Source organism: Malus domestica, chromosome 16 (genome assembly GCF_042453785.1).
Source record: "Malus domestica chromosome 16, GDT2T_hap1".
Classification (NCBI taxonomy): Eukaryota; Viridiplantae; Streptophyta; class Magnoliopsida; order Rosales; family Rosaceae; genus Malus; species Malus domestica.
In genome coordinates this window covers 15,301,471-15,326,381 of record NC_091676.1, presented here as the reverse complement: position 1 = coordinate 15,326,381, position 24,911 = coordinate 15,301,471, and the positions used below count along the sequence as shown (strand labels likewise).

The 24,911-nt window shown below is 37.5% G+C and overlaps 3 protein-coding genes across 8 annotated transcripts; 1 reads left to right on the top strand and 2 right to left on the bottom strand.

Annotated features, from left to right (window-relative positions):
• The first annotated feature begins 825 nt into the window (after window positions 1-825).
• On the top strand, window positions 826-4,639 carry LOC103445898 (RAN GTPase-activating protein 2-like). 2 transcript variants are annotated; one of them, XM_008384950.4, is made up of 2 exons: window positions 826-1,131; window positions 2,590-4,639. In XM_008384950.4, the coding sequence occupies exon 2, from the start codon at window positions 2,601-2,603 to the stop codon at window positions 4,230-4,232; it is 1,632 nt and encodes a 543-aa protein (XP_008383172.3). In that variant the 5' UTR covers window positions 826-1,131; window positions 2,590-2,600; the 3' UTR covers window positions 4,233-4,639. The 2 variants fall into 2 exon arrangements, with proteins under 2 accessions (XP_008383172.3, XP_008383173.3); XM_008384951.4 differs by having other exon boundaries at window positions 2,577-4,639.
• Window positions 4,640-5,171: 532 nt separating this feature from the next.
• On the bottom strand, window positions 5,172-17,178 carry LOC103445899 (probable ATP-dependent DNA helicase CHR12). Of its 4 annotated transcripts, none has more exons than XM_008384952.4 (12): window positions 16,738-17,178; window positions 16,248-16,407; window positions 15,529-15,593; window positions 15,107-15,295; window positions 14,488-14,637; window positions 10,272-10,628; window positions 9,450-9,709; window positions 9,081-9,296; window positions 7,682-7,889; window positions 7,440-7,593; window positions 6,669-7,271; window positions 5,172-6,260 (listed from the first exon to the last, which is right to left on the bottom strand). In XM_008384952.4, the coding sequence occupies exons 1-12, from the start codon at window positions 16,912-16,914 to the stop codon at window positions 5,548-5,550; spliced, it is 3,252 nt and encodes a 1,083-aa protein (XP_008383174.3). In that variant the 5' UTR covers window positions 16,915-17,178; the 3' UTR covers window positions 5,172-5,547. The 4 variants fall into 4 exon arrangements, with proteins under 4 accessions (XP_008383174.3, XP_070671054.1, XP_017190699.3 ...); XM_070814953.1 differs by having other exon boundaries at window positions 5,172-6,255; XM_017335210.3 differs by having other exon boundaries at window positions 15,107-15,298; window positions 16,738-17,117.
• Window positions 17,179-18,943: 1,765 nt separating this feature from the next.
• Window positions 18,944-22,975, bottom strand: LOC103445900 (uncharacterized). 2 transcript variants are annotated; one of them, XR_011577185.1, is made up of 11 exons: window positions 22,674-22,951; window positions 22,520-22,567; window positions 21,956-22,120; window positions 21,811-21,877; window positions 21,521-21,585; window positions 21,343-21,421; window positions 21,099-21,217; window positions 20,237-20,987; window positions 19,931-20,051; window positions 19,572-19,649; window positions 18,944-19,481 (listed from the first exon to the last, which is right to left on the bottom strand). XR_011577185.1 is itself a non-coding variant. In XM_008384953.4 (11 exons), the coding sequence occupies exons 1-11, from the start codon at window positions 22,872-22,874 to the stop codon at window positions 19,413-19,415; spliced, it is 1,041 nt and encodes a 346-aa protein (XP_008383175.3). In that variant the 5' UTR covers window positions 22,875-22,975; the 3' UTR covers window positions 18,944-19,412. The 2 variants fall into 2 exon arrangements, 1 of the variants encoding a protein (XP_008383175.3); XM_008384953.4 differs by having other exon boundaries at window positions 19,931-20,000; window positions 20,908-20,987; window positions 22,674-22,975.
• Between the last annotated feature and the right edge of the window lie 1,936 nt (window positions 22,976-24,911).

The window sequence follows — 24,911 nt, the reverse complement described above, 5'->3', positions numbered from 1 at the left end:
AACATTTTAACTGTTTTCAACTCATCGTTATCAATGTGTGGTCCTTGTTTCTAAGCCCCTTCCTGGAGAAAACTAACCCACTTGGAGTCGTGTAATACGTATTTGTATAGATTCATTTATTGCTTTATAAACAAAGCTTTTTATGAGATGTAGTTGGAAAAGCTACTACTTTTATTACCTGCGACTCCCAACACTCGTATAAGCGAGCTTTTCTTGTACCACACAAAAATCAACATCTTACGTCAATATTGTGTGCTTGCCCCAAAGCACACGATATCTTATTTTAACTCGCACTCTACAGGCTTGTCACGCTAACTCAATATGGTTGCAACCTAGAGATAGAGAGGGAAGGGTGGGTGAGCATGGCCATGGGAGGCCACTAATATAGGTGGAACGGGTAAGAATGGGTTGGGTTGGGTTTGGAGCTGCTGCCGTATGCGTTTTCTTTTTAAAAAAATTCAATTTTGTTTCTAGTGATTGATTTATCTAATTTTTCATGTGTTTCCTTGTAAAATTTGGTTTGTCATTGTAAATACCTCGCTGACCGTTCTTTGGCAGTTGTTACGTATATATAGAAAAACTCTTTCAATGTTACCGTTGAAATGAAAATCTAACCGTCTAACTTTCTCCTGCACTGGTATAGAAGACATTACTGTTGAAAAGATAAGCGCTCGCTTTTTTAAAATTCAAATGACTTGTACTCATTGACCGCCAATTCAATAGTATTTCGAATTTTAAAATATTTATAGTAAATATTTTATACATGTATTTCCAAACGTATTTACATTTTTTCTTTAAAAGCATGAAGAAAGGGGGAAGAACATTGCAACAAACTCTCATTTTTGCGACTTACAAAAGAAAAAGGAAATTGCCAAAGGGTACTAGTCTGATTCAGTTTGGGAACCAAACCCTATCCGCATATGTCACTTTGCTATCTTGCTTTCCAAACATCAAAAGTGGCGGCCGGAAACGCACATGATAATTGACACAATGTTCCCCTACATATTTGGCCCTTAATTTTCAGTTTTTCCCTCCACTCTCTTTTCCCTCTCTTGCTTTCTTCCATTTCAGAGCTCCGTTTGAATCTCAGAAAATCCCAAAGTACCCAAAAAGCGGGAGAGAAAAAGCAAGGTACCCATCTCTTTCTCTTCAACTTTTGCTTCGGTTTTACCTACTTTTCCGGTTTTAGGGCAACGTTTTGTGCTTGATAATCTGGCTTTAATTTGAAATTTTTGAAGCCACTAAACCCCATTTCGTTTTCTTTGACTGATTATCTGTTCTGGGTTGTTTTTTGTTTTGCTTGGAGGGTTCAGATTCATTTGGGTTTATATTTGATTTCTAGTTGATTAATTTTATTTTAGTTGCAGATTATATTTACTGCGGAAGTTTGAATCTTTGTGGGTTTTTATTGCTACTTCTTTGGTACCTTGACATTTATCCAATGAATAAGTTCATGACATTGGTTATTTGACAGTTTTAACTTTTATGTTTAGTTTTGGAGAATGGGGTTGGTTCAATGAGATTGTTGGATCCATCAGCTATAGCCAAAATTATAGATATGATTTTTTTTTTCTTTTTTTTTTTTGGTCTTAATATATACGAGTGTGCGTTGGAGATGAGAAAAGAGAGAATGAATGACATGGTCTGCAGGCGAATCAATCCCGTGGCCGGGGACTGCAGGGCTGTAAACTTTTGGATCTAGTATGATAATTGGATAATTGAGCAGCCCAGTGAGGTTCTCTCTTTGGTTTTTATGAGAGGGAGTACATCTGTTGTGAGTGTGCCGTATTGACCGGTTTCAATTTTTTATGACCCTTCTAGATGGAGATTGGACTTGAGTGTTATAGGGTGAAAAGTTATCCGAAATAATGGAAGGGAAATTTTCCGTATGGTGATTCTTTAATTGTATGATAATGTTTTCAATGTTTTAGATTATAAGAAGCAGAAAAGTCACTGCTTCAATCTATCATTTGCATTTGTTAACAGTACCTTTTACCAAATGGAACTGTGAAATTTCCTCTTGTTTTGGTCTGAGTGAAATGTCCTCTATACCCTCTGATTGCTAGAAAGGGGGAAAAGGGAGGTGGGAAAGTGAAGAAACTTGATTGGTAATGCTTATTACAGGGCAACATAACATATGGGGAATCTATATATATGGGATAAAATTGGTTAAAAGTTAAAAATGAAGTGAGTTGCATGATAATAGTTAAGAATGTTTTAATTGTGTGCTTTAGTTTTGTTTGCATTACAAATTTTCCCCTCCCGTGAAGAGGAAGAGAAGTTCCATTGCATCATTGTTATTTTCTAAATTCCGAGTTTCTTTTGCAGTTTTTAGGTCAATAATTATCATCTGCATTTATTAACTTAATTTTTTTTTTTTCTGTTGTCAAGAATTATGTTGTGTAAAGGATGTTGTTTCTGATATTATAGGAGTTTTATCTCTCATATCCTGAAACATTCATTTGAAAAATTCTTGATGGTTATCATTTAATATCTTGGAACTTTATATGTATGTCATAAGTAGGTTGCTTATCTTTTCATTTTAGTGTTTATGAGTGTCATTTACATAACCGCAGCCTGCAATTGTAGGTTTTGTTGCAATGGATGCCACAACTCTGAATTCAGAACGCCGTCCATTTTCAATTAAACTGTGGCCTCCTAGCCAAAATACAAGGAAAGTGCTTGTGGAGCGGATGATAAACAATCTTAGCTCTAAATCCCTTTTCACTGAGAAGTATGGCTGTCTGAGTAAGGAAGAGGCTGAGGAAAATGCAAAACGAATTGAGGATGTCGCTTTTGCTACTGCAGATCAAAACTATGAAAATGAACCTGATGGGGATGGCAGTTCTGCAGTGCAGCTTTATGCCCGGGAATGCAGTAAGCTCCTGCTTGAAGTTCTCAAAAAAGGACCTAGAAGCAAGGAGGATGGAAAAGTGACATCTGGTACCACTCCCACTGAGACCTTGTTTGATATATCGAAGGCCCAACGGGCTTTTATAGAGGCTGAGGAAGCTGAGGAGCTTTTGAAGTCACTGAAGGTGCCAGGGAACACTTACACCAAAATATGCTTCAGCAATAGAAGCTTTGGTCTCGGAGCAGCCCGTGTTGCTGAGCCCATATTGGTTTCTCTTAAGAACCAGTTGAAAGAAGTTGACCTTTCAGATTTTATAGCAGGAAGACCGGAGGCAGAAGCTCTTGAAGTCATGAATATATTTGCCGCTGCCTTAGAAGGTAGTGTTTTGAAGTATTTGAATCTCTCCAACAATGCCTTGGGTGAGAAAGGTGTTCGGGCTTTTGGGGCACTCCTGAAATCACAAAGTTACTTGGAGGAACTCTATTTGATGAATGATGGCATTTCAGAAGAAGCTGCTCGAGCAGTTTGTGAGTTGATTCCTTCCACAGAGAAGCTTAGAGTCCTCCATTTTCATAATAATATGACAGGAGATGAAGGGGCAATTGCTATTGCTGAGGTTGTCAAGCGTTCTCCCCTATTGAACAATTTCCGTTGCTCCTCCACGAGGGTTGGCTCTGAGGGAGGAGTTGCCTTATCTGAAGCACTTGGGACTTGTACCCATTTGGAAAAGCTGGACTTGCGGGACAACATGTTTGGTGTAGAAGGTGGAGTTGCATTGAGTAAAGCTCTTTCCAAGCATGACAATTTGACAGAGATTTACCTTAGTTACTTGAACCTAGAAGATGAGGGTGCAGTTGCAATTGCCAATGTTCTCAAGGAATCAGCTCCTGCACTTGAAGTCCTTGACATTGCTGGAAACGACATAACAGCTAAAGCTGCTCCTGCTATAGCAGCTTGTATAGCAGCCAAACCACATCTGGCCAAGCTGAATTTAGGTGAGAACAGCCTTAAGGATGAAGGCACTATTCAGATCAGCAAGGTGTTGGAGGGCCATGCGGAGTTGCAGGAAGTTGATTTCAACACCAACCAAATCAGAAGAGCAGGGGCTCGTGCTTTGGCGCAGGCTGTGGTTCAGAAGCCCGGTTTTAAGTTGCTCAACATCAATGCAAATTTCATTTCTGATGAGGGCATTGATGAGCTGAAGGATGCTTTCAAGAAATCTCCCAACGTGCTTGGATCTTTGGATGAGAATGACCCTGAAGGAGAAGATGACGATGATGAAGATGAAGATGACGACAAAGAATCTGGAGAGGGCGAAGGCAATGAGGATGAATTGGAATCAAAACTGAAAAACCTTGAAGTTGGCCAAGAGGAATAGAGGTCCTCTCGTATGTCTAGGTGTTTTTCTCTTTCCTGATTAGGTTCCGCAGAGTTAATACCCTCTTTAACATCAATTACTGATGAGGGTATTTGCAGCTTTTAGGAAGACTATTGAATCTTATTATGCATCAGTTGGCACCAGCTGTTTCTTAGAGCTGTGTGATGACGGGTGTTAGTAGAATTGGGTTTAAATTGCTTCTTTTATCTGCATGTAGTCAGTTAATCATTGTTAGTTCCTGTTTTTTGTGATAGATGTGGCTCTAGTTGATTTCTGATGTTGCTATGTATGAGGGTTATTCTGGATATTATTTTATGAGATGCAGCAAAGCATTGCTGCTGGTGTTAGAACAGAATATAACGTTCCAATTTTATCGGATGTCTACCTAGGGGGACGTTAGAACGAAATATGTGATATTACTACTGTTAAATGACGTGATTTGATGATTCTGATTTGGCTTTGTTCCATGAGTGAAAAGGCTTTGTTCTTTTCTCTAAGAGGCTTTACTCATGGAAGTGGAACACAGCCTTGATGCTTTACTCTTACAGTTGTTCTTTCCCACATTGTGTCTGCGGGTTGTTGCTCTAAACGCATGCCATTTATTGCTAGCAGGATTGTTCGCTCGTTTAGCACTACTGTTATAGGAAGCCCTTTTTATCTTCAGTGCTTTGCTCAAAGTGCTTTTATTACAAACACGTTGAAATTTTTATGAAAGTGCTTGTATAAACACTTGAACTCGGTTCTTGAAGAGGCGTTTGATTTTCAAAGAAGGTTCCTATGACCTATAAAAAAATGTTACTTTTTGTATCATCATTTCTACTAGAGAGATGGTACAGATACGTGGTAAGTGTATGGTACTCGTGGCCTATAAGCATTTTTAACTTCATCAGCCAAAAGCCATCATAAGCGTTTTCTATTCTCAAAAATCGCTTTTAACGCTTTCAAAAGCAGTCATGTAAACTTTAAACTTTACAGATGCAATCTCTAATTAATTGTAAACCAAAAGATTATCAATTTATACATTTTCCTACCATAATTCTTCTTTGATACATTATCCTACTGAGCCTGACAAAGAGATCGGAATGTGCTATCGATAATTCCGAGCTCATAAAGTTCACGCTGCTGCTCCAAGTGCTAAACTTCTTACAAGAACCAGAATGTATGGTGGTTAAGTCAGTGTCACCCATGACCAGATCAGTCTACAAAGTCGTGAAGCATTTGCGTAAACCGAGCAGCTGCGAGCTGGTCAATGCGCAAGACCATGTACAAGACAGCAACTACAATCATGCTCAGGTAAGTAGCTGAGCCAATTCGATTAAGCCCATCCATTTCCTCTGACATTGGCATTTTGCCCTCTGCCATCAGAGGATGAACTTGGGTTAACATAGCTTGATCTCTTCTTCCGATGTATCTTGAACGTCAAGATAGGCCCATTCAAACTACTTCCTCCAGCTGCGTGACTTTCCTGTTTCTCTATTTTAGGCCCTTCAGACTTGTGTCTCTTCGAGGCTGGTGTCAACACGTAGGTATCTTCACTATCTCCCTCTCTCACCAATGGAACATTTGGAATCAATTTTGTAACTTTTTCCTCTGTTCCTGCATTACCACTAACTAATACAACGCCATCTGATTGCGCGTGATTTCTCTTTTTTACTCTGCCTGAAAGCTTCGATATGTCTGCTCCATTTTCCACAGCTTTCATCCACTGTAAATCACTAAGGCCATCAGAATAAGACTGTACCGCCTTTCTCCTGCGCTTTCCTGTGATATTGCCACTGTCAAAGCCTTTCGTAGCAATTTGCTTATCAGGTGTTGAATATGCCCACTCAGGAACCTCATGGTCTTCCATAAGGCGAGATCTGTAGTTCTCTTTTCGCCTTCTATCCTCGTCCATTTTCTCAAACAGCCAGAACTCCTCTTCTGATCTGGCAGCAAGGCGGTTGATTTCTCGCTCACTTGGCACATCTGCCCCAAGCGATCTTGTACCCTTGCGCATGATTTCTTCCAACATCTCTCTTCTGTCCTGCGCTGCAAACACAAGGTATGTCTTTTGTCAGAATACAGCCATAGTGGAGCACAAAATAAAGAGAATGTGTTTATCTTAACCGTGCAAGGTGCAAGACATCCCTTCCATTCAATTTCTGATGCAGATGTGTTGCATTACTGTGAGTGGAAAAAGAAAAACAGTTTTGACCTTGTAGTTATGCGGGGTTCAACAGCAAGCTCAAGATCGATAATAGTTGCGACTCAGTGCAGTGGTTCTGACTTTGGAACAACATGCATGTGTATTATGAAACTACATTTGTATGAACGTGATGCATGTGTAGAAAGCATGTGCAGGCAACGTATTGAAGCAGTCAATAAAACCTAGTTCTTTCTTGCTAGAAGGTTGACATCATAACAGAGAAAATTGCATGAAATTGAAGTACAACCAACCTGTGGAAGTTGTATTAAACAGTCCAGCCTGGATGACCTTGGCATCTATGCCCATCTTCTGTTTAGCACGCTCTAAAATTACTTCTTCAATCGATCCAACACTAACCAACACAAATACCCTAACTTCTTTCTTTTGACCTATACGATGGGCCCTATCCTCTGCCTGTTGGTCCATCTGGGGATTCCAATCACTGTCGAAAATTATTACCGTATCTGCCGTTTGTAAGTTCAAACCAAGGCCTCCAGCACGAGTGCTCAAGAGAAACATGAAATAAGGAGAGTCTGGAGCGTTAAATTTCTTAAGCAGAGTCCCTCTTTCCTCAGTTTTTGTTGAACCATCCAGTCGAAGATACTTAAAGTCGTGAAGTTGCATATAAATTTCAAGAATATCCATGAGACGAGTCATTTGTGAGAAAAGCAGGATTCTGTGCCCCGCTTTGTAGAGTTTTGGGAGTAGACGATCAAGTAATTCAAACTTTCCCGATGCCCTGATGATCTCCTCCTTGCGCCACATGTTATAATCTCCCACAAAAAGGTATGGGTGGTTACAACACTTCCTGAGTTGCATTGTCAGGTTCTGCAAGCTCTTTGATTTTCCAGAACCTAAACACAAGTTCTTATCAGTAAATTATGACAAAATAAATAATCATTGCAATTTTAGACTGCTTTTCAAGGACGTTAACTGTCACAATGTTTCAACTTAGATTCAGGTAAGAAGAATGGTGAAACGCATTAACATTAATGTAGAGGATTTCCAACAAAGCTACAAACCATTATCGAGCCCAACTCTGCCCACATCCGTAACTTGTTGATAGTATACTTTCTGCCATGCTGACATGTCACATTTCAGTATGACTTGAGTTTTTCCAGGAAGGAACTTCTCCACCTCATCTTTTTTCCTCCTCAGTATGAAGGGCCGTATAACCTACAACATAAAGAAATGTTTCAATTGTTTTTAGAAAAAAAAAAGTCCACAAAACCAAAATAAACAGAAACTGGGAGCAAAGACCCACATGATGTAGACGGCGAATGATCAATAGCTGTTCTTCATCGGTAAGAGAAATACTGCCCCGATCCGCGAAAGGTGCATTAAACCAGTCCTCAAAATTCTGAACTGAATTAAAAATGTGTGGGAGAAGGAAATTAAGCAGGGACCACAACTCCTGCAAGCTATTCTGTATTGGGGTACCAGTCAACAGAAGTCTACGTTGCATATCGTAACTGTGTAAAGGTAAAAATTTCAATTAAAGAACCCGTCATATTATAAAAAACAAAAAGTACGAAAAAGAGAAACCAGCAGACAGTAACCAAAATACCTTTCAAGAACCCAAAGGATAATCGATCGTTAAATTTATGGAACATAAGTCATTTATGTATTTGCTAATGGAGGCAATAACTTGCATTTAATCTTCATAAAAACTCAAAACACTATTGAACCTATAGGACCAAGACTTAGTTCAAACTTGCATCAAATCAGTATACCAAGACTTTGTTCAAACTTCAAATATAAGACCGAGACTTTCTTTTACCTGAACAGAGAAAGCCCTTTGCAAAGTAAACAGTCTCAGTTCACATTTCATGAGTATAGGGAGCCTACGAAGTGGGGACAAAAAACTAGGCCACACCCTCAGAGAAAAATCACATTGGTATTATTAGATTTGTTCATTAAAATCATATGATGACACAACAGAGAGCAACCACCAATTTAGATAAGTTTAGGAATGCTCTGGCTGCAGTCAGATACATTTTAGATTTTTACGTGATCAGCAAGAAAAACTTGTTTGCTGACCCCACTTAGTGGGAAAAGGCTTTGTTGTTGTTGTTGTTGCAAGAAAAACTTGTTTCTTTCTTTGTTTCTTTGGAAGTACATTGATGATCTCAGTCCAATTTTACAACCAACCTTTAACCTTAACCACAAATGTATTATTACAAAGCAGCATTCCCACAAAGTTAAGAAGATTTTTTTAGGTATGGGCAAAAGTACGAGCTCTCAGAAAACGCCCAAGTTAAAAATATTCGGAAAGAAGAAAAAACGGGACAAAGTTTTTCTTTTCATCTTTAAAGTTTGTTCACCCAGAGGTAGGAAATAAACAGCTTTTGTGAATTATCAGATTAGGATATAAATAGCTAAACAGCAGCTTTCTGCCCATCCAAAAACAGAAAATAAATAAATCCTTTTTTTTTCAAAGAAATTTTTTTTATTGCCATAAACTATTAAACTACTCAAGGAGTGGACAAGATGACCACCACTTGGAAAGCAAAAGCATAAAATGAAGCATCGAAGCAAGTGTTAGTAACAAGGTTAATATATAGCCCTACTGAATTGGTAAAAAACTAAAAATTGAAAGAAGAAACATAGACTTATATAAAGCATCAAAAGAAAATAGGCCTCTATTGGCATGTAGCACGTACCCTGCAAGTGTTTGTGCAAGAGCACACTCGTGATTCTTCAATCTATGCCCTTCATCAACGATCAGGTAGTACCAGTTGATTTTTTTCAAAAATTGTTTATCCCTCATAATAAGGTCATAATGTGTGATCAACACATTAAATTTTCCTTCCCCTGATAATTCTTCTTTCATTGCCTTCCTTTCATCTTGACGTCCGTCATAAAGAACGGCAGCAATACTGGTCAAGAAGAAAATACATAAATGATCCGTCATAATTCTTCTTTCATGTTATCATAAATGTAGGTAGGTATATATCATATCTTTATATATACACACACACAGACACAGACACAGACAGAGAGATCACTGTTTAAAGACCCTGTAAACATACCTAGGAGCCCATGTTGCAAATTCATTAACCCAATTTGGTAGTACGGCCTTCGGTGCCACTATCAAGTGGGGTCCAGTAACACCCTTGTTTTCAATGAGATATGCAATCAACGATATAGTTTGTATGGTTTTACCCAAACCCATCTCGTCAGCCAAAATACCATTTAAATTGTTATTGAACAAGGAAACCATCCATTGTAGGCCCTCAACCTGGTAAGGCCTTAATTCTCCACCTTGAAGCATGGAGGGTTGCTCAGTCACCTGTTGAATTTAATTATTAGTAAATTCTCTACTCCAAAGCACTCAGCAATTCCAACATTGTCACAAATAGAACTTTTAAAAAGCTTTCAAATAGATCACACGGAAAATGAGGCAAATGGACCACCCCTTATACTAGTTAATTCATACGCATAACCCACCCACATACAATATAATAGCCAAGAAACTAATAATGAAAGCATGTCGAAGGCCAAGGAAATTCCCAAAGAAGGCTCAATTCAATATCCTTAAGACAAAGAAAGCATGTGCCTGTCTTATAGATTAAGTAACTCAAGCCATGTTGCTCATTTGATTAACACGAGCTTTCATAAATCCATAAAGTTCACAAAAAGAACTTCCACATGAGTGATTTGTGTCTTAATTTTATGCTAAGACCTAGGAAGCCCAAATTAAAGCTGTCAAGGTCTGATACCAATACCATTCAAGAAAGTAGTTAAAACAAATAAATTATAAAGGTCAAATTGTACAACAGTGGAATATAAACAATGGAGTGAAAAAGAAAAAAGAAAACTATAATGGCATAGAATAACACTTTATCTTTTACCTGTTCCTGAATAGAATGGATGGCTGAGTTATATTGCCGCTGACCTTTAAGCAAGTCACTACTGTCATCATTACAATCAGAATCAATGAGCTCCACATCTTCTTCCAAGTCAGTCAAATCACCTTCAGAGTCTTTCATTTCTTCAGTACCCTCTAAATGTTTAGAATCTTTCTGCCGTTGAACAGCAGCTCCCAAATTAACGAGGAGTTTATTTGTTTCTTCAAGAAGCATTGTTAGCCTTTCATTCTTGCTCTCCTTAACCATTCTCATGTATGCTTCCTGATCATCAGCCTTTAAGGCTTGGAACCTCAATTTCTCAGCCCGTGTAGCTCGTTGTCTTTGCTTTCCATGCCAACTCTGTCAAAATAAGATAATGATAAAAGGACTCTTTCACCATTAATATGTAGTAAGAATAGCAATCACCTTATTCCATTCCAACATATTTTGTATTAGTTCAGGCCCTTAATATAACAAGTCCTGTCTTCAGGATGTAAAGAAGATTTAAAAGACTGCTGTTTTGATGAAGTTGGGCTTACATGTGATCCCTTTTGCTTACGAGATCCCCATTTAAAGCATCTCTGATACAGATGTATACATATAATATGGGTGTGTGTGCGTGTGTTTGTGTGTGTGTGTGAGTGTGAGTGTGAGTGTGTACAGTCATCATCACCTACTCTTTGGGGAGCATGAAAATTTATGCTTGTGAGCTATCCAACAGCTAACATACATTCAAAAAACAAAAGTACTTTATCCGGATTCAATTATCAGTTGCCGGATTTCAATCTAATGGTGAGCATGGATATTGTGCTCATCACTGAGTAGGAGATCAAGATTGTGTTAAGTGATAAGGACTGTTCCTAGGTCTCTTCCAAAACTAAGTATGAACATCTTTGATGAGTTTATCCTATTAGGGAGAATGACAGGTCATCCAATATTGTTACTGTTAAATAGTTTGTTAAAGCTAATGTGATTAGTTCTGTTAGTAACTGTAGTTAGTTAAGGTAGTTGAGGGTATTCTTGTAACTAGCCTAAGGCAACTAAGGCTATATATATTCACAACTGTGTAACTGATTTATTCATTCAATACAATTGGAAAACTTACAGAGGAAGCTTTCTGTTTCTATATGGTATCTTGCCATTTTGCTTCACAGCACCGACCTTCTCTTCCGCTCGTCAAATCGATCGATTCTTGATTGATTCTTGCTTTCTTCTCTCTGATTCTTCAATTTTTCGTCTCCAATCTCTCTTGAAGCTTGATCTCTGCAAGATATGGCTGCTCAATTTGAATCGCCACCAACTAGATCATCTTCTCCGATCATCTCCCCTTCGGTCCAAAACCCTAATTCCTCTTCTAATCCAAGTCCTCTGAATTCGTATACCTCTCTTACGATTCACAACATCGGCATTATGGTGCCGATCAAGTGGAAAAGACCCAACTATTTGCCATGGCGAACATTGTTTGCTCCAATTTTCAGGCAATACAAACTTCTTGGTATCATTGATGGCACTGAGATTTGTCCTTCACCATTCTTGCCTGATCGCTCGATGAACCCTGCCTTCGAGGATTGGTATGAAAAGGAGCAAAATCTTTTGATCTGGCTTAATTCTACCCAATCAGAAGAGATCATTCCGTTCACGGTTGGGGCTTCCTCTTCTTGTGAGCTCTGGGTGAAGCTTGAACAGCACTTTGGTGGAGTTTCTGAGGCTCACATTCACCAATTGTGATCGCTACTTCAATCAATTCAGAAAGGATCACAGTCCATCCCTGAGTATCTTCAACAAATCAAGGAAATTGCTGATTCCTTGCAAGTTGTTGGTGCTTCAATGTTCGATCGTGACCTAATTGCTGCCACACTACATGGATTGCCTGATGAATTCAAGTCCCTTATTGATTCCATCATGCTACGGTTATCCTCTACATCCCTTGATGAACTCCATGGTCTCTTACTCACCAAAGAGTTATCTATGGCTCGCCACAAGACTGTTATTTCATCCTCTGCAACTAAGCCCTTTCAAGCCTTCTCAGTGCAATCTCAGCCTCCCCTGCTTCCTACTCCTGCTTTTGCTGCTCAGAACCAACCACTTCACTCAGCATCTCGGTTTAACTCAAATCATGGTAAGCCACCTCGAGGTAATTTCTCCTCAAATCGCAGCAATCGCAATTTTCATATTAATCGTGGTACTTTCACCAACAATCGTGGAAATTGAAATTATCAAGGCTCTTGCAATTACCAAGGTTCTTCCACTTTCAAAGTTCCTTGTCAGATTTGTAGTTCTACCAGTCATGAGGCAATTGACTGCTTTGATTGTATGAACCCAGACATCTGTGATCGAATTCCTCCAGCCAAACTTGCTACTATGTGTGTGCATCATTCAGCCAAACCCTCTCAACCTTGGTTAATTGATTCTGGCACCACTTCCCACATCACCAATGATGTAGCCAATATTTCTTCTCCTACTCCCTACACTGGAGATGACAAAGTGTACATTGGAGAAGGTAAAGGATTATCTATCTATAATATTGGTTCATCATCTCTACACACTCCTCATAATTCCTTTAAGCTGAGAAATGTTTTACATGTTCCTTTCATGAAACATAATCTCTTGTCTGCTTATCAATTTCTTAAGGATAATAACTGTTAATTGACTCTTGACCCTTATGGATCCACTGTTAAGGATAGCATTTCGAGGAAGATGCTTTTGCAAGGACCTATTAGGGATGGTTTCTATCCCCTACAAGGTTCCACCAGTTCTCATACTTCTCCACCTTCAACTTTTCTCAGCATCAAAGCTCCTGTCACAGTATGGCACAAGCACTTGGGACATCCTCCTCAATTTTTAGAAGGGTCATATCTACCAATAATCTTGCACTGCAAGGCAAGAAGATTGTTGATTTTTTCTGCTCAGATTGTGCACTTGCTAAGAACCACAAGCATCCTTTTGGATTGGCTTCTTCATCAACAACTCAAAGTCTCCAACTTCTGCATTGTGATCTATGGGGACCTGCCTCTGTCACATCTAATAGTGGTTTCAAGTATTACCTACTTATTGACGACTTTAGCAAAAATAGTTGGTTTTTTCCATTGAAGTCTAAGTCCGATGTATTTTCTACATTTGTTACTTTCAAAAACTATGTAGAAAACTTCAGTGGAAATAAAATCAAAATTCTGCGTTCAGATTCAGGCGGTGAATTCACTAGTCATTCTCTTGCTTCATTTCTTAGTGCACATGGTATATTACATCAGTTTAGTTGTCCACATACTCCTGAACAAAATGCTGTGCAGAGAAAAAGCACAGACATTTTGTTGAGACAGCTCGAACATTACTTGTTGCCTCTCATGGTCCAAGAGAACAACATCTTCAAGCAGCAAAAAGGGTCCTTAGAGGTTCTATTTCCCATGGTTTATGGTTCACTAAAGGTCCTATCAATCTTTCAGCATACCCTGATGCTGATTGGGCTGGCTGCACATTTGATAGGCGGTCCACCAGTGGATATTGTGTATTTCTTGGCTCTAATCTCATCAATTGGAGTGCAAAGAAACAAAGCATTGTTGCTCGTTCCTCTACAAAAGCTGAATATCATTCTTTAGCACATACTGCTGCAGAACTCACTTGGGTCTGCAAAATTCTCAAAGATCTTCATTTCCCTCTACCTACACTGCCTACACTATGGTGTGATAATATCTCAGCAATCTCTTTAGCATCTAATCCTATTTTTCATGCTTAAACCAAGCATGTTGAGATTGACTATCACTACATCCAGAAGTTGGTACTAGCAAATCTCATCAAAGTCCAATATGTTTATAGTGAAGACCAATTAGCTGATCTCCACACCAAATCTTTGTCTAAAAGCAGATTCTCCTGTGTTCCAAGCTTCCAACTGGAATCCTCTCTGATTCCTCCTTTAGCTTGAGGGGGTGTATTAGGGAGAATGACAAGTCATCCAATATAGTTACTGTTAAATAGTTTGTTCAAGCTAAATGTAATTAGTTCTGTTAGTAACTGTAATTAGTTAAGGTAGTTGAGGGTATTCTTGTAACTAGCCTAAGGCAGCTAAGGCTATATATATTCACATGTGTAACTGATTTATTCATTCAATACAATTGGAAAACTTATAGAGGAAGCTTTCTGTTTCTATATATCCCAATACATTTAAACCGAGACATTACAGGTGAAGAGAAAACAGTAATAATTATGAAAAGACAAAAAAGCATACCAGGACATGATCATTCCTCTGTTTCCGACGTTTCATAGAAGCCTGAATTTGCAATTGGTATTCACGAACAGCATTAAGTATTTCTGTAAAGAATTTTCTTTTCCTAGTCTCGATATTGTTCTTCTCCTCCTCTTCTAACCTTGAGAGGCGCTGCATCAAAGGTATGTTACTGTATCAGCAGCTTTCAGGATGCACTGATGCACTTAACATGTATTCACTTAGATCATCCTACTGATTATTAGTCTCTCTCTTAAGAACATGTAAAAAATTATGAAATGCCCCGGATATTTTATAGCTTTCTTGTCAACAAAATTAAACCTCACGTTTACTTGTTATTAACACCAAAAGAAGGTAGCCTGAAAAAAAAACAAGGACAGCAATTTTGGCACTTCTCTTATCGCCATATGCACGCCAAACTGAATACTTAACAATTTCTTCTGCATTCGCAGGCAGAGTGCCTAAGACTAAAAGAGGAGTGTTAAAATTACCAGCCAAATACAATCAATCAAAGACTGCCAATCCATTCTGTCAATTCTATGTTACTCTAAATACCCAGATTTCATTATCCCCATCTAAGTGTGACCATTTCAAATAAGTAAAGCATGTATTAGGATAGAACCTCAGCATCTCGTTTCTTCCTGAACTGATCATCAGCCTCCATGGCAAAAGCATCTCCAACACCATAGAGTGGACGACGCAACCGCATCATGCCCCAGTCAAACAATGTTTTGTCAGGATGCTCACAATGCATACGGAGTGAGTATTCTGAATTCACTTCAGAGCGAACCTTCTTTTGCAATTCTGCAAGCTGCTAGAATAGAAGTCCTTGCCAACAAGGACATATGCATGTCATCCATCGGTACCAGAAAATATAAAACATAACATTCTCAATAACAATCACAATAATAACTTTTTCCGTTGTATATTTTAGGAAAATGGAAGATGCTAACAAGTACATAAAAGTTTTCGACTCACAGGCAAAAACAGAAAGTGTCTTTCTGAAATGGAAATTTCAAAACAATTTCAGTACATCAAGTTTACCTTTAGCCCATAGAGTTCGAGCAAGCACTTTGTCTGCAGGTCCTCTCCTCTACTTGAAGGTAATTCTGATTCAAAATCAGTAGTAAGTAAGGCTAGACAATAATTGTACATAAAAACACTAATGAGACTCGAAAAGCAATTTAGAACACTACTCATAGGGTTGAAGTAATAATTTCTAGCTGATCATTGAATTAAGTACATTACTGGTTAAAACATGGCCCAAAGGTGCAAAAACGATGACGTCTTCGAATTGAGTGCAATGCAGGTTAAGATATGAACATATGACCACTATGGTTCTTTTGCAGGAAAAATTGCAGACCAAAGACCTAGTCTAACCTGACCTTGCCCCTCTTCAGCAAAGGAGGTGAGGCCCAGAGGTCACATTATAATCAAATCCGTAACCTTCACATCAACTTTAAAATGTAGGTGAGAGGACAGAAGCCAACCAGATCAATCATAAAAAATATTTAGCTTTTCCTTCTTCTTTTGTTCGTTCTTTCCTTCACATTGTTTGGACATAGTTGAATGTGCAGAAATTTCTACATACAACAACTAGGAGCCTATTTATAAAACATTATATCACCGCTCTACCAAACATACGAAAGTGCTATTAGATGCTGAATAAATATCATTCATAAAGTCTAGCAGGAATGGCAAATGAGCAAAGGAATGTAAAACACCAGGTGATTAGTTCTCATGAAATTGTAAAAGCTAGTCACCTTCAAGTTCGGTTAACCGATGCTGAATGTGGCTTTCATAACGTTTTTGCTTCGATTCTATTAATGAAGCACCCGAGGTGAAATTTTGACGTTGTTCCAACAGTGCATCTCCAAGGCCTGCTAACAAATCCTCTCCTGAAGCAGAACTATGAGGGCCATCCTGCAAGCATTACATATAGTTAATAAATTTCGAATCAACGAAGCAAAAAGATAAACAACAAGAAGCTGCAAAAAAAAAAAAAAAAAAAAAAAAAAAACCCTTACTCTTCCAGTGAACAATTTAAATTGAGTTAACACATAAAGGTCGAAACTTTTTCCTCCAAAATCTCATATTTCACAACCTTCAACCAAACCCTGAAATCGAAACGAACCCAAACCGCCAATTCACACAAAAAACCAACCCAAGACGCCAAATTGGCAAGAACCCAAGAACCAAAACCCCAAAACCCAAAATTTCGAAAAACCAAAAGGGAGTGGGAAGAAACCGTACCAAACCCTCGTCACCGTCGAGAGGGGCATCCGGGGCGCATTCATAGATGGAGGAAACGACGTCGAATAGGTCGGGAGGGAGGGGGAGGTTGCGGGAGAGGAGGTTGAGGGCGCAGATCAGGGACTTGGTTTTGTGGACGTGGTCGAGGCTGGCGCTGCTGCTGTCCAGCTCGGCCATGGGGGACCTTGGCGGGAGAGAAAGAACGCACAGACCCCCTCCCAAATACGATCTGATTTCAAACGGTCTTTTTTTGAAATGAATTATTGTTGGGGAGGAATTTTTATCTGTGAGATGTTGCTTTACAAATATCACACGCTCTCTCTCTCTCTCTCTCTCTCTCTCTCTTGTCCCCTCTCTCTCTCTGTTTATCGGATTACTTGGGTTGTTGTCTTCGTTTCGGCGTTCGGGTGGGTTTTGTCGCTGTCTTTTTTCTCTTTTGGGTTTTATTGGAAAAATTACGACCGAATTCTTGTACTTGTATTCATGCCAAACACGGCTCTATTTTTTGTTGTTTGACGGAAATGCCCCTGGGCGGATGAGAAATAGGGACGGTTATACCGGTTGTGCCCTTTGCTACTTTTTTTTGTGTTTTTTTATAGAGAAACTTGATATAAGTCTAATTTTTTTAGCCAATAGTAGGAATAGTCTAATTTATTAAAATAAGTCCAATTCTTTAAATTTAATTATTTTTATTATCAATAATTAGCTCTTAAATGATAAGATTTATTATAAAAATCAAATTTCTTCCTAATTATCTCTTTTATTATTTCTTTTTATTTATTTTTTGTTCTTTTTTGTTTTTCCTCCTGCTTTAAACCTCATTTATAGATTTTATTTTTAATTTTTATAATCAACCTATATCACAGGTTAATTAATTCATCTACCTATATGATAGATTTTTTATAATCAACTAAGATTAATGTGTCTTGTTGGTAGGTATCTATGTTTTTTTACCTTTTAGTTAGGTTTCATATCTTACTTATAGGTATAATATTCATTCATATATTTGTTACTTGAGTTAGGGTAGAATGTTTTACAGATAAATTTATGTTAGTATATTAGTTTTTTTTGTTATAAGATATTAATTATATTTTTTGGAGTTGGAAAATGCATAATATTGGAAGATTTTAATTGATTTTAATATTTTTAGACAAAAATATAAAAGAAATAAAAACATGTAATTAGATAACTGGACTCATTCCTAAAAATCATCTATGTTTTTGGACCTAGATCTAAAAGTCCCTTTTTTATTAAATGAGAAATTACAAAGTCTTTCTTTGAGGTCTTTTTGATTCCAAAGGATTTTTTGGGTAATGTAATTTGTTTCCAACTGACTTTTATTTTAAGGTTTTTTTTTCACTTACGAACTTGTAGATTTAATTTTGATAATTGAAGTTGCGTAGTTTGCTATACATTTCAATCAAGGACAAGGCGTTTAAATCATGAAACGGAGTGGCAAAATCGACCTTTTAGAGCTTAGTCAATTTTCTTTGTTTGCATAGGGTGTGTACGGATCTCTTTTGGTTTCATATGCACTTTACCGTTAACCAAATTGACTATCTTGATAATGATTATTTTTCAAAATATGATGCTATCCATACACTCTTTTTACCTTTCAGATACCATTTTCAATTTCTGTCATCTAATCGAATGAATTTAAGATGATAAAATAACATAAATTAATAAGGTGTGTTTAAAAAGTAAAAAGTGATGTGTGGATAGCACCACCATTTTTGAAATTATAACCAATCAAATTGATCGATTTAGTTTTCGGTTTTTATTCAACAATAACTATTAATATTTTGCATTTTCACATCCAAAACTAATAAGCCAAATCACCTATTCCATTTTGGTAGATGTGAGTTAGGTTTGGTTATGACAAACACACTGTCCCATTTTTCACACCCAAGTTCAAATACCCTATTGACATAAAAAATAAATTAAAAATTAAAAAAAATTCGAATTAGAGTAATTTTATTTTCAAAATATCGTATTATTAACAACACTTGAAATCCATATTTGGTTATTGGTTTCTTTTTTTAGCAAACGATAGCATGAGTGCGTTAAATTGTTAGTTGTAAAGGGGAGAAAGATCGAACCTACACAAGATGCATAAACATAATTGTTTTCCGCCACTGCAGTAAAACATCATCTGCTGGTTATTGGCTTTCTTAGATTCCAATAAGATGGCGACAACACATCAAAGTTAACTAAAACTTCTGATAAATATTTTTAAGGACAATGATTTCATCAATAAAATGATGAACAAATTGTAAGATGATGTAACCATTTCAGCTCCCAAAAAAAAAATCTCACACGTTTACAACAAGAAAACAATGAGTTAATGCTCCGAAATTCACTAGCTGCGCTCGATCCATCCACTCGAAGCGCCAATACAAAAGCTCTTCAATACTAACCCGGACTACAACATCAATGATGCTCAACATCAATGAAGCTTCTGACCATACTTTCCTTCCAACCTATCAGCTTAATTCAGATCACAAATTGTCCGCTTAATCGCGCAGCTTAAGGTTGAGCTTGTGGACTAGTTGCGAAAAAACAAATGAACAAAAAAGAAGAGGATAATTTTACAAGCCAAGTTACGATGCGGAAGAATCGTGACTTGATTTCAGGTTCCCTGTGATCTTGACAACTGTGGGAATTTTTAATGTCCTTCAATGAGTTCTCTTCAATGCTCGGCTGATTGGTTCTTGGAAATACTGAAGTGATATGAGAATGGCTTCCTGCTCATGAAAATTCAAAATAGTACCGCAGTATTTTCAGTAAGAACTTTTCATCCATAAGCAGAAGAGCAAAGAGTACACCATAAGTACCTCTGTTCGAATTGTTCGACTCCCTTGATGCGGGCATGTGTTCAAATACAAATCAAATACCTCTCGCACATTCTTTGCCTTAAAAAAGATCCAATAAAAACAGAATTCAATCACTGCTTCCTTTCTATATTTTTACTTTCAGTTAAGTTAGCTACTAGATGTTTTGCCTCATGCAAGCGTTTCCAAGATCATAAAGATGTTCACAAGTCCATAAGGGGCTGTTTTCTGTCCTAACAAATTTTTTAGATTGCTCAGATGTACGGAGTAGTTTGTTTTTTACTACTCAATATCTACTTTAAGTTGTAAAACCAAGGCCCTGATCAATTCACAGTATCACACTAAAGCCCTAGGAACCGTACCTTTAAGTTAGCGTCCTCTTCAACGCTCTCTTCCAATCCAGCAAGTCCACCAAAAGCAATCAATAGATGCCTACCAAAATATTCATTCAGTCAATTAACAAGTATCTAATTTCACATTTGCCTCATAAAGGTCGTACCCAGTGCACAAGGCTCCCGCTTTACGCAGGGTCTGGGAGAGGTGAATGTCGGCTAGCCTTACCCCCATTTATGGAGAGGCTGCTCCCAAGTCTCGAACCCGAGACCTACCGCTCATGGGCGAAGGCACTTGCCATCGCACCAAGTGCGACCTCTTAATTTCACATTTGCCTCATGCTAAAAAAAAATTGTAATATAGTTGGAAGAAGTAATACTACGAAGATATGAAGTGTCTAAAAATAAAAATCAAAGGAATTCTGATATGTTGCAAAAAACTGATTATAAAAAAAATTCAAATACCCATGATGCTTTAACACAACTGAATACAGTCATCTATTCGAATAAAAAAATATTGACTGAAAAAACGCTTGTACAATTTTCATTTTCTGTTTAATAACTTTAATGCAACTTTACAGATAGAATATTGTAATAGAGATGAAACGGTTGCCCTCAGGCCAATCTCTGAGAAGGCCCGCCAGGCGAACTTACTTAACCAGAAAACTAAAGAACCCACGTAAGTTAACAATTGAAGTACCTATAGAAAAGAAATGGAAGGAGTATCATGTTATTTTTCTCCATATCCCTAAAAGAATGTGCATCTAGAAAGAGGTTAACAGATTGAAAGAGGCTGAAATTCCATAGCAGGTAAAACCAGATCCTGCCCAATAACTAAGCAATCTAGTCAATGAATACAAACTACAGTAGGCATCTATCAAATTACAACATACAAAGAACAACAATTGCCTTCAGTGGCTAAAGACCAGCTACCCAGATAATGCGAAATGCAGAGCATCTAAGGAAAAAAAATGTTATTAATGGTTAGTACGTTCAGAGAAAAGTACCTGAAGGTAGGTATAGTGAGATCAGAGGAATTAATAATCTGACCGTGCTCTGATGTACCAATTGAATGATCATAGCCTCCCTGTGATTGAATAACAGAAGTTGGTAAAGAAACGCCATATCTGAAAGGTTAACAAGAAATCATGTATTTAAGGGAAGGGGGCTGAGAGAGAGAGAGTCAATGCATGAATACCTTGTATGGGCATTCATTCATTACTGAAGTAATATTGGAAGCATAGCGCACTTTGTACCCCCAATACGTTCCTGCTTCTTCCCTAGGCTTCGAGGATGAGACAACCTGCCGTGAGATATCTAGATCAATGCAATAGAAAAGGCCAATACCCACATAAGATTCATAGTCAACAGCAAAAGCCTCCACTAATGGACGACAGAGAGAATAGGAAAGGCCCAAAAAAAATTCAGGACAAAATCATTACCAGCATCCAAGTTCCAACTTGCCCCCATAGCCACAGTAACTCTGGTTCCAGGATCAAGTACTTGATCAACAATGACATTCTGCATATTCCACCATTAAATTAACTAATGGTTAAGTCGGGAGGGAAAGGCGAGGAAGAAACTATCAAGTTGCAGTACAACTAGAATGTGAGAGAGTACCTTACTCAAGCCCACATCAACTAGTGTTCCCACAAGGTTGGGAGGTCTTTCTTTCAGTGTGAAACCTATAACGCAAGCTCTCAAAGTTATTTGGTCATAGATCTAAACAGAAAGAACAAACAACCAAACAAAACTAAGTAGCACAATCCCATCATCCCATGTACATCCGAAGTCTGGACCATTTCATTTATCATGTTGGTTCTTGTTCAATATCTTGAACATTGTCATCTTTTAAGCAAGTATCAGACAAGTTTTTGTATTTTAGAAGAAGCATTATTTCAATATATTACCTTCCCGAAACAGACCCCATTCATGTTTTCGCAGATGGTGCGGAGCATCAAGCGGGGGCAACATACCCTGTCAAACCAATGTAAGTCGAGAATACAAGCTGATAATAAACAAAAACAACATATGATGCATAATCGAAGAACTCACCACATATCTTAAGCTGTTGTGTTTCGGAAACAGAGCTTTTCTCAAATACTGAGGTGTCTCAAGGTACCTCAAAATTCGTACAAGAAAAGCAGCACCACTTTCATTCTCATCCGAATCAGCTTCTGGCAATGAGCCAGACTCACTCTTATTGTCAAATATCACCACCTGTTTACACAATAATCAACAACAAAATAGACTAATATGCTTATTTAAACATCAACTGATATAACTAAGGGACCTTTTGGGATTGCTTCTATAGAAACCACTAATGTCGCGAGCGCTTTCGCTAAAAGTGCTTTCATTTATAAACAAGATAAAATTTTTGCTTACAATCCAAGTGCTTTTCCAGCTTGGAAGTGCTTCCTGAAGAAGCATTTTCGTAGGCACTTCTCCAGAAATCGTTCTCTGAGCCATAAGCACTTCTAAACTTTTCTGCCAAACGCAGACAGAAGCACTTATGGCTGTCAAGAAGCGCTTTTAGCCCTTATCGAAGCAATCCAAACAGAGCCTAAACCTCTAATTTTGGTAATCATAGTTCAAATAAACAAGTTTAAAAATTAAAACCTCGTCGATTCGGAAAATCGTCGCAGCACGAGCAATCTGACTGGCCAACTGAGAAATATTTAGCAATAAATAAAATTAATTAATTAGCAAATTGAAGAGGAAGTGAAACGATAAACAGAAAGCAAATATCCGTTTGGACGGAGAGAAAATATACTCTGGTGGCGAGTTCGAGGGATTGAGTGTTATCGATGATTGAACCGGGGACGGCGACGCTCACGGTGCGTATCACGGCGGCCCCGTCGACTTTGTGCTTCTTCTTCTTCTCTTTCTTATGAGAATCTCCATTGGCAATGTCGACTTTGTTATCTTCTGGTTGTGCTTCTGCTTCTGATTCGGCTCTCTTCTTCTTCCCCATTTCTGTTCGACGTGGTCGTTTGGGTCCTTACCGCGCCTTTCCGATGGTTTTTTTTTTTAGAGTTCAGGGTCTTTTTTTTTTTTTCGAAATATAAAGAATAATGTTAGAAAGATTAAATTTATATATATAATTTTATAAATTAAATGATATAGAAGTTGATAATTAAATTATTAAGCTTTGATAAATGATATAGAAAGATTAAATTTATATATATAATTTTATAAATTAAATGATATAGAAGTTGATAATTAAATTATTAAGCTTTTATAAATTAAATGATGCATCATAAAGTTTACAAATTTAATCCCCCTAGCATTATCCTTGAAAAATAGAGTTTGGAGCTTGTAAATAGAAAATTCTAACTAGTACCCCACATTTCTTTTAGAAATACCACACTCGCCAATAACTTACACTATGTATGTTTAAATGAGAGAAATAAATTTGAAATTTTGACCAAAAAATTAGAATTTATAAATTGAAATGCATTACTTCCTTTATTTAGATTCATAAATATAGAAATTTTGGATTTCCGCGTGAAAAAAGATCTTGGAATTTGGGACCTCCAATTCTTAAGTTTAAATTTCATATAAATAGGTGTCATTTTTATGAGTGAGAGTTTAAGAATAAAAAATTATGTATTCAAATTTTATTGCTATTTTAGGTTAGCCAAACAAGAAAATTCACAAATTCTAAAAAATAATATTTCGCCAGTTCTATTTCCGTTAGTTTGAAATTGCTTAATAATCTTAAATTTCCTTATCCAAACACAGTGTTAGGGGGTGTAGTCAAACTAAGATTGTAAAGAATTTAAAAGGATTTTAAAAGTGATATATTTGATAGGATTTAGGAAGACTCCTACAAAATTCATATGGATTTTAAAGAATTTGAATGGATTTAGTTTGTAGATTTTGGTGGATTGTGGTGGATTTTCATATAATTTTTTTTATTGAAAAAAAAAAAGAAAAATATTTCCCCTTGCCCTACTTTACTCGATAGCCACTTTATCCCCTCCCTTTTCGGATTCACTTTCACACAATCATGGCTCCATCTCTTTCTCAATTGATAGATCAACATAACTTTGGTGAGCTTTTGAACACTACACCACCAACAACCATCACCATCGACTGCCTTTTTTGTCATATCCCGATCCCGACATACGTCCAGAATCAAAACGTGACGTCATCAAATACTCGTATCTCTAACATATCCCCACCTCCGGGATATGGGCAAAGTAGAACTCAAGAATCAAATCGCATAGTAATTTTTCGTATACTCTATGGTTGCATCTAACCTCCTCGTTAGACTGCGTACGTACACTCAATAGGGATCAAGTCATTCGTAGTTCACCATTCACAAAATCAGACGTTTATCCCACTGAGTTCAAGCAGAAAAGCATAGCATTCCTCAATCATTTACTATAACCTAACAACATGAAATTCCTGGACTCAGGCTACATAAAAAACCCTTATGAAAATCATGATTTCTCTTTCTTCCAACATATAAATCATTATGTCTCATCATGATATCACAATTCACAACATACATCATATTTAAGAGCAGATGAAGCACAAAACCATTCTCTAGCCACATTAATTAATTAATATGATCAAAATAATAACAATCATTCCCATATCTTCTAAATTCATACCTTATGAAATCATAATCGAATCGTAGAAAATCTTGAATGAGTCACCTAGACGTCCAACAACTTTTCTAACTCAATTCACAAGATTCTTGAAACCATTGTCACAAATATATAAAAACTAAGGATAGAGCGACACATTTAAGCCAAGTCTACTTAAGTAACCAAACAGGAAGTGGCCCCCTATCGTGGATTAACCAACCAGAACCACCCATGCAGTAACCAAGTAGGCATTGACCCTCTATCGCGGATTAACCAAGCAGAGTCACTCATACGCATATGTTAAGTAGTGATCACCTATCGTGGATTAACCAAGCATGATCACCCCTAAGTATGTATGGCCATAAGGATCGCCTATCGCGGATTAACCAAGCACAATCCATAAAAAATATGGT

What these genes read in the sequence shown, in the direction of transcription:
- LOC103445898 (XM_008384950.4), top strand. Translation starts at nt 2,601, where the DNA reads ATGGATGCCACAACTCTGAATTCAGAACGCCGTCCATTTTCAATTAAA.
- LOC103445899 (XM_017335210.3), bottom strand. Translation starts at nt 16,914, where the DNA reads ATGGCCGAGCTGGACAGCAGCAGCGCCAGCCTCGACCACGTCCACAAA. An exon ending in CTTGCACAAACACTTGCAGG is followed by an intron (nt 7,890 to 9,080) that starts GTACGTGCTACA and finishes ACCTTTACACAG; the next exon opens with TTACGATATGCAACGTAGAC. An exon ending in CAGAGTTGGGCTCGATAATG is followed by an intron (nt 7,272 to 7,439) that starts GTTTGTAGCTTT and finishes ACTTGTGTTTAG; the next exon opens with GTTCTGGAAAATCAAAGAGC.
- LOC103445900 (XM_008384953.4), bottom strand. Translation starts at nt 22,874, where the DNA reads ATGGGGAAGAAGAAGAGAGCCGAATCAGAAGCAGAAGCACAACCAGAA. An exon ending in ACAACAGCTTAAGATATGTG is followed by an intron (nt 21,878 to 21,955) that starts GTGAGTTCTTCG and finishes TTGGTTTGACAG; the next exon opens with GGTATGTTGCCCCCGCTTGA. An exon ending in AAGTTGGAACTTGGATGCTG is followed by an intron (nt 21,218 to 21,342) that starts GTAATGATTTTG and finishes GCATTGATCTAG; the next exon opens with ATATCTCACGGCAGGTTGTC.